Source organism: Gracilinanus agilis, chromosome 3, assembly GCF_016433145.1.
Source record: "Gracilinanus agilis isolate LMUSP501 chromosome 3, AgileGrace, whole genome shotgun sequence".
NCBI lineage: Eukaryota > Metazoa > Chordata > Mammalia > Didelphimorphia > Didelphidae > Gracilinanus > Gracilinanus agilis.
In genome coordinates this window covers 350,806,237-350,815,069 of record NC_058132.1, presented here as the reverse complement: position 1 = coordinate 350,815,069, position 8,833 = coordinate 350,806,237, and the positions used below count along the sequence as shown (strand labels likewise).

The 8,833-nt window shown below is 35.7% G+C and overlaps 1 protein-coding gene across 2 annotated transcripts in view; it reads right to left on the bottom strand.

The window, feature by feature from the left end:
• Nucleotides 1-8,833, bottom strand: part of LOC123242379 (limbic system associated membrane protein) — a 798,540-nt gene that overhangs the window by 39,691 nt on the left and 750,016 nt on the right. For both annotated transcript variants that reach the window (XM_044670083.1, XM_044670084.1), the window contains exons 5-6: nt 4,688-4,808; nt 4,100-4,248 (exon numbers count right to left, since the gene is read on the bottom strand). In XM_044670083.1, the coding sequence (XP_044526018.1) occupies nt 4,100-4,248; nt 4,688-4,808 (270 nt within the window). The remainder of the gene's footprint in view (nt 1-4,099; nt 4,249-4,687; nt 4,809-8,833) is intronic.

Below are 8,833 nucleotides of genomic sequence, written 5' to 3'. Positions count from 1 at the left end.
GGGAAGGGGAAGGAAAGAAGGGAAGAAAGGAAAGAAGGAGGGAGGGAGGAAGGAAGAAAGAAAGGAAGGAGGGAGTGAGGAAGGAAGGAAGAAAGGAAGGAAGGAAAGACAATTTTTACTAAGATTGATGAACATGATAAAATTTTGTACAGTTCTAACTGATGTAGGGGAATTATGAAGAAAATATGAAAAGCTACCAAAAAAGAAAGTCCATTGACTCAGGGAGGAAAAAATGACTTTCACGAAAGTGTGCTTGTGTATTTTTAAATGAACCATATCCATTTCTGTACCTCTGCTTCCCACTTTGTTCTCAGTGTCTGAATGAGAAGTGGGAAAATAGGGGCCTAAGAAGAACAAGTGACCCTGATTTGACACTGCATTCAAAGTCATAGTAGACCCTTAGAAAATCTACTGACTCTTCAAAATGATGAATAATCACCAACTCTTCCAGGGATTTGAGCAGGAGCTTATACCTGCTGCTGCCTGAGTCTGGCAGAGGCTTTGCCAGCTGTCTCCTCTCTCTTCCAGACTGGCTTAGTCAGCAGAGTACCCCACTGCCCACACAGTGCTCACAGTCAGTGCTCACCAGAGAGAACGTAGTTCCTGGGCACTGTCTCTCTGCCTGGCCTGATGCAAATCAGGAATTATGATAAGGAAAAACAAGTGATTTTAAAGGCACTGGAGGGACTATACATCCTTTCTTAATTAAATATTTTGTTGCATGTGAATATGTGAAGTGGACACCATCTACTTTTGGTATGGTCGTACTTATGTTAACATCAATTAGTAATTTTCCACTATACCTCTGTGGGAAGAGATAATGTTGCTTCCAAAACTGAACAGGGAAGGAAATTCACAGGATATTCTTGTTTTAGGAGCTGCAGAGGACTGTGTTTTAACATTTTTCCACCCCTTTTTCCTCTTCCCTGCCTCTGATACAAAGAACAGAGAATCTCGTTTATTATTTAGATTTTAATAGCACTTTTCCACCAGGTATATGACTATTTAATTCCTCAGTGAAAAATCAAGCTTCATAACTTTCTGATGAGGTAGATAATCAATTCCAAACAACGTGCTAAATATAAGTTCTGAACTTGTGAGATCAAAGGCACCGGCAGCTGAATAATAATGATTAATAAAAATAATATTAATTATCTCAAGTATTACCAGCAATTTAAAGTTTACATAATGTTTTTATATACATTATCTTATTTGTTCTTCAAAAATAACCTATGAGTTAGGTGCTATTATAATTCTCATTTTACAGATGAGTAAACGAGCTGAGCAAGGTTAAATTGAGTAAGTGACTTGCTCAGGGTCTCACAGGTAGTAGGTAGTGTCTGAAGAAGAATTTGAATTCAGGTCTAACTGTCATCCACCCTTGCCACTCTCTTTTATTTTAAGAGTATATTTTGTTAAAGTTTAATTTTTTATCAATCAATAAATAAGCATTTATTATGTAAATACTTAGTACTGAAAGTGTCTTTTAGAATCTATTTTTCCCCAAATCTCCAAAGACAATGATTTTATTTAAAATATATCCCTAATTTCCCAGCCATGACTTTCCTGACCTTTGTCAAACTGTATTACAAGGACCTGAAACATCTGAAGACTATTATTATAATTGACCTTATGTTTGTTTATAGGTATTAAAATAATAATTTCAGAGGATTTCACTGATAAAGTTATAGCAAAGTTTTGTTTATACTGAAGGTTTCCACCATAGAGGAATATTCCAAGAACCATTTCCTAGAGTATCATGCCCTACCTGTTTCCTCTTTATTTTCTTTTATCAATCTCTTTGAACCATGTAAAAAACTTCCTTTTGCTACAAGAATCATTGTGTGTGCAATTGAACTCTATACATCACTGGCAGGTTTGTAGGGCCTCCATTCTTTTTGGGTCACCATATTCAATTCCTCTTCTCTTTGCTCTCTCATATTTCCTAGCCCATTTCTGAGCCTTGACATCTGTCAAATATTTTCTTTTCAAGGTGGATATAGGTGAAATGATCTCTTGATGTAATTTGATCATTACCCATTTATTTTCATAAATCAATTGCAATATCTCCTTTCTCCCTCAACTTCCAGGTTTCAACATTCATTCTTCATTCATTCAACATTCTTATTCAGATGTACCCACCACTCACACATCCCCCCCACCACCTTAAAATCCAAGTTTAATAGTTTATGTTGGTTTTACTACTGCTTAAGACCTCACTAATGTCAGGAATAGAGTAGGGATGTACATTTCTTCAATAACCTTTTGGTGTCTTCAGGGTTATTGATGTCTGCAGCTATAGCAGGAAACACTGATATTCAGTCTTGAGAGACAAGTAAAGAAGGACATGAATTTTAAACTTCATGTTGACAAAGCATTTGTGTATCCATGTCACATTAAACTGTCACTGACTGAAGTCAATGAGAGTTATGAATGACAAACTGAAGGCCAAATTTAGTGTGGTTAAACATACACACCACACATACACTCCTGAATTTAGATCTTGAACAGTTTCAAAGTGGCTCTAATAGTACACTTGAAGGGAGTCATTACTTGAAATTTAAAAAAAAATTCATTTTATGAGGACTCATCCAAATTTGGATTAAGGGGAAAATGCCTGGTGCCCTTTGTCAGCCTGCATCATCACACATATCCACTGGCATACCCAAAGACATAATGGTTCTGAATGGTACCTTCACAGGCAGCTCTTGGTAATTTAAAAGACATAGAGATAGCAGTTATTTGATTGCATTCCATTTGGCCTATTGTTCTTTCAACTTAAAACATTATGATTTTTGTTTGTTGCTTGTTTGTTTTCTCTTTTTGTATTGCCATCTTGAAATATCCCCCTCTGATACCTAATGAAGGCATAATAATGATCCGATGCCTATGGAACAAATATTCTAATAGGTGCCACCAAAAGTGATAGGACATGCCTATCTTCAGAGAAACAGCTGATCTGAGTTTTGAGGAGCCCATCACCTGATAGTTGGCTACAAATGATGAATTCTTCTGGCTGCAGCAAATCAGGGAAATCACCTCTTAAGGTATGGCAGGGGAATAAATGGAGGGAATATCCATACTGGGTAAATAAAAGATCTTTTGTTAAATTTTAAAATTTAAATAAAAGGTAAATAAAAGATAAAAAATAAAAGGTAAATATTTTATTAGCCATGCCCGTATTCTAATTTTTATAATCCATATCTTGATTCTTACCCCTTATACTTATGTTAGTGGCCCAGATGCCTCTAGAGGTGTCTTAGCATCCCCCTCAGCACTTCCAGCCACATGTTCCATTTACTCAGGGATTCATATGCCTAAAGGTATAACACCTGCTAATTAAGGAGACTGCTCTGCCAACATCGATAATTTTTAAATCACTGATTCATAGCACTTCTATTTCTGAACTTTCTTCAGAAAAGGGTCAATACATCCTTTCTCGACCACTTTAATTCTATTCCCTGAAGGGTTCCATGGAACATAATTTCCAATAGCTACCAATGCAGAAACATGTCCCTTTTCTCCCTCCTTTTAAGATTTTTCTGTGACTTTCCACTGTTCAATTCCTTAGCCCTCCCTCTTTTACCATGTAATGCTGAAAACACCTTTTGATTATTTTACATCTCCTTTTCTCAGTCACCTTATCCAATTCTCACTGAATGTTTCTCTCTCAATCACTTTCATCAGCTGTCATTTTCCAAATGCCATGATCCTCTACTCTCTTATGTCTCCTACTTTTGTTTAAAGCTACCATCACTCTAAAGAGAAATATTTCTCTCTCTGCTGTTCCAAACAACCTGAATTTTAAAAAAAACAACCCACAAAACCAAATCAAAAAACTAAAACTAAACAATCACAGGATCCCAGAAAAAAAGATGTTATCACATTAGTGTTCAAATATTTCCTTACATGGAGGGATTACAAATGCTACATATGAATCTGTTCCCCCTCCCCCTTCCAGTCACTTATTTCTTGTTTCGCCTGAGAGTTTGCTCTATAAGAGCTGACGAGTGAATGGGTGTTCCAGTTTGCTGAGCGGAGAAATCTGTAATGTAATTAATTCCACTGAACTGGGCCCCCTGTTCTGTGATATACTTACTGAAAAGGATTAGGCTGGCATTTGTGACTCCCAACTTGTTGGCAGCCACACAGGTGTAGTTGCCATAGTGTTCCTCAGTGACGTTGGTCACCATCAGGAGGGACTGCCCCTCAATGCTCTTAATCTCAAGGCCATTAGCGCTGTTTATCCTAAAAGGGAGAGAGACAATGTAAGCAAACCAATGAAATGTATAGCATTCAATATCTCATTCTGATTCACATTTGTGGGGGCATGGGGAAGAGTAGAAAAGATAACAGTTTCACTTCACTACTCTCTGAATCATCTCCATTACATTTTTATGTAATTTTAATTACAAGTAGATGTCTACTGCCAATGGAGACCAGTTCTAATTTAGTTGAATCTCCATGATAAGGAAAGAGGAGAATATGGAAGGAGTATATCCACCCAGCCATGTTCTCAGTTTTTATTGGTTGATTGCTTATTTAATCAGGGACTGGGATTGAGTTTTGAGATTCTTTAAAAATTGTATTCAGAGATATAATTTAATTTTTTTCATAAAAACCTTCTCTTTGGCTCTTGAAACACCTGTCCTGGCCATGGAAGAATCATGGTGGGCAGAATAAATACCTGGTATCATCTCTGTACCACTCAAAGTCAGGTGCAGGCACTGCAGAGGCTTCACATTTGAGAGAAGCTTGTCTCCCTGTAGTAGCTTCATTGCTCTTGGACTCCGTGATAGTGGGAGGATCTGGAGGAAGAAAATGATAGACAATGAAAAAACTGAAGATATTTTTTCTATTTTAGGTCTTCAAAGAAAACTCACTATTGGGATAGACATGGATAGCAAAAATAACAAATGAGTATTTTCACTGTTTCTTTTTTATATGACCCAAATTAATTACAAGCAAATATGGGTGTGTATTTATAAGTGTACATATAATATATTACATTCTATTCTATGTAATGGCTCCATTCTCCTGTAAACACATCTATTTTTAATGGACACATACATTTTTGATGCTCTCTACACTGGAAAATCTTTTTTAGGATTTGTATATACTTTGTATACACTTGATAAAGCAGAAATTCTATGTGGGGAAATTGGAGAAGTATGATATTTTATTGAGATTAAACTTTAATTTAATCCCTTTAGTTTTTTAGGGGGTGGTGATCCCTTTAGTTTTAGGCATAAAGAAATTATTTCTACACAGAAATTTACTAGTTTGAGACTCCAGTAGCAAGATTTCAACTCTAGAGAAACTGCTCTTGAAAGGTAAAAAAAGGAGAGGTGGATCCACTAAAAACCTATGTTATAATGCTTCAGGATGAATTCTGGAGCAGTATAACCCACAAAAGGACGAGGTGAAGTAATTTTTCAACTCAAAACAACTTAGAAAGCTGCCATGAGGAATTTAAAGAGCTAAGGCTTCAACTAATAATTAATTATCTAGCAAAACTGAATATGATCCTTTGGGGGGGGGGAAATGGGTATGTAATGAAATAGAAGACTTTCAAACATTATTGATGAAAAGACTAGATTCTAAATGTTAAAAAAGACACTCAAATACAAGGTTCAAGAAAAGCATAAAAAGGTAAACAGGAAAGAGAAATTTTAAAATTCATTAAAATTAAATTCTGTACATCTCTACACTGAGGAGATGATTCTTTGAACTCCGAAGTTTATTATTATTGGGGAATTTCGAAGGAGTATATGTAGACAGAGGCAAAGGGTGTGAGTCAAATATAATGGGATGATCTGAAAAATAAAATGAAATTAAAAGAGAAACACATTGGGAGGAATAGGGAGGGAAAGATAGAATGGGGTAAACTATCTCACTTAAATGAAACATGAAAGAGTTTTTGGAGTGGAGGCGAACATGGAGGAGGGAGGAAGGGACCATATGAACCTCACTCTCATTGGAATTGGTTCAATGAAGAAAATGTACAATCGATAGGATATGTAAATCTATCTCATCCTAGAGCAGTGATTCCCAAAGTGGGTGCCACCTGGTGGGGGCTACAGTGATCTAGTGGGGCAGTGATGGCCACAGGTGCATTTATCTTTCCTATTAATTGTTATTAAAATTTAAAAAATTAATTTCCAGGGCCTCTAAGTAATATTTTTTCTGGAAAGGGGGAGGTAGGACAAAAAAAAAATTGGGAACCACTGTCCTAGAGGATAGTAGGAGGGGAAGGAAATAATAGAATGGGAGGCTGAGACTGATAGAAAAGAGAACAAATTAGGGGAAGTGGTGGTCAGAAACTAAACAGGGGGAAATAGGATGGAGAGTAATACACAGTAATCATAATGATGCAAAAAATATTTTATGAATCTCTCTAATAAAGGTCTCATTTCTTAAATTACAGAAATGAGTTGCATGTATAAAAATACAAGTTGTAAGCCAATCAATAAGTTGTTGAAGGACATGAACAGGCAGTTCTCAAAGTAATTAAAGCTCTCTATATTCTCTAAATCACAAAAATTAGAAAAATTCAAATTAAAACAACTATGAGGTAACACCCCAAACTGATCAGATTGGCTATTATGACAGAAAAAGAAAATGACAAAATTTGAGAGGATGTGGGAAAGTTGAGATAATAATGCTTTGTTGGGGGAGCTGTAAAGTGATTCAACCATTCTGGAGAGCATTTGGTCCTCTTTCCAAAACAGTACATATCCTTTGATCCAGCAATACCATTGTAAGGTTTGGATCCCAAAGAAATAAAAAACCAAAAAGCAGAAGGACTTATATATTTGAAATGTTTAAAGTTGCAGTTTTTCGGGGGCAAAGAATTAGAACATGAGGGGATACCTTTCATTTGGGAAATGGTTGAATAAATTATAATATATGATTGTAATGGAATACAGTTGTACTATAAGAAATAACAAGTAGGAGGGGCTCAGAAAAACCTGGAAAGATGTGAAGTGAAGCAGAGTGAAATAAGCAGAACCATAAGAACATTGTACAGTGACAGGAATACTTTACAATGAACAACTGTGAATAACAGCTATTCTCAGCAATACAATGATCCAAAACTATCTCAAAGGACTCATGATAAAAAATGCCATCTGCTTCCAGAGAAAAACTGATGGCATCTAAATCCAAACCAAAGCAAACATTTTTCACTTCTTAAAAGGATTAATATGGAAAAATGTTTTATGTGATTGCACATGTGGAATCATTATGAGATTGCCTACCATCTCAGCGGGCTGAAGGAGAGAATTCAAGGCTCAATATTCTTTGAAACATGTTGGAAATTGTTGTTACATGTAATTATGGAAAATTAAATTAAATTAAAAAAGAAAGGTAAAAGAATTTATGTAATCAAGTCATTTTAAAATCTCTTTTTAAAATTTGTCTTTTTAAGGTTTATTTTAACATGAATATCATTAAACTATTAACAGAAAGTCTAGGTTGCATGACAACTGGTCAGGTCTCTTCTGGCCATTTGCAAACATAAATGCTCAAGAATTAAAAGTAGAAACGATATAAAACTGTGAAGGGATAATCTAGCCATTTGCAAATTAGAATTTGGACCCTCCTTCACAAATGACCGTGTAAAATAGAAACTATTTAAGTAAATTATTCTGAAAATGTGCAGAATAACCTTCATTTTATTTATTCCTGACCAGAGGCATAATAGAAAAATAGTATTAGATTTCCAATGTCTTGGCTTTGCCCCTATTTATGTTATCTTGATCACTTTAATCTCTCTCAGCCTCAGTTTCTTCATCTCTAAAATGAGTGGGGATAAGCTGTTTGATTTCTAGCATCTTTTCTGGCTCTAAAATTATATTATCCCTTTCCTGGTATCTAAGCATGTTGGAGGTAGTTTATTGTTATTGTTGAGTTGATTCAATAGAGTGTGACTCATCATGCCCCCAGCTGGAGTTTTCTTGGCAACACTGGAGTGGTTTGCCATTTCCTTCTCCAGCTCATTTTACAGAGGAAACTGAGGCAAAAAGAATTTAATAACTTGCCAATGGTCATACAACTAATAAATATCTGAAGTCAAATTTGAATTTGAGTCTTCCTAACTTCAGACCTGGCACTATCCACTGCACCACCAAGCTTCTCTTTGGGGGTAGTATTCTAATTCAATTCAATTCAATTCAACTTGATAAGCATTTATTAAGTGCCTTCTCTCAGCAGGATAATGTGCCAAACAACAGAGATATGAAGGCCAAAGTGACTATCAAACCCTATACCTAAGGGATTGTCATCCCCTGGGATGATACAACATAAACTTAATCATGTCCTTAGTATCAGTGATCTCATTCCTGGGAATACTCCAAGAATCATAGAAGTGGGAAGTCCCCTCAACAAGTCAGAAAATCATCTAAACAGATCCTCTATATCAGTTCCTTGTACCTAACCAAGAACTTAGCAGTCAACTCCTCCTTTATGGTGCTTTTCAAATGACAAAGAAATATTGTGGAGGCTTATAATAGTAATGCATGATTGAACACCCAAGATAAGAGTTAGTCCAATTTATGAAGAAGTGCTGACTCCTTCTACGGCTTCTCTCCTCTTTGAAAATCCACAGATGTTCACTCAGTATAAAACCAGTTTGTTTTTAAAGACTCTGACCTAATTATTTAAATGACTTGTTTCTTGACTATATAGTGAATTTTGTTCTGATCACTTACAGTTGGTTTCAGAACTGGATTGCTTAGGAGTCCTTCACAATATAGTAATCACTTTATTCTACATTATGTTCCAACTCTTTGGAATGAAAGATTAGGACCTAAAGATTATCTTGTCCGACCAT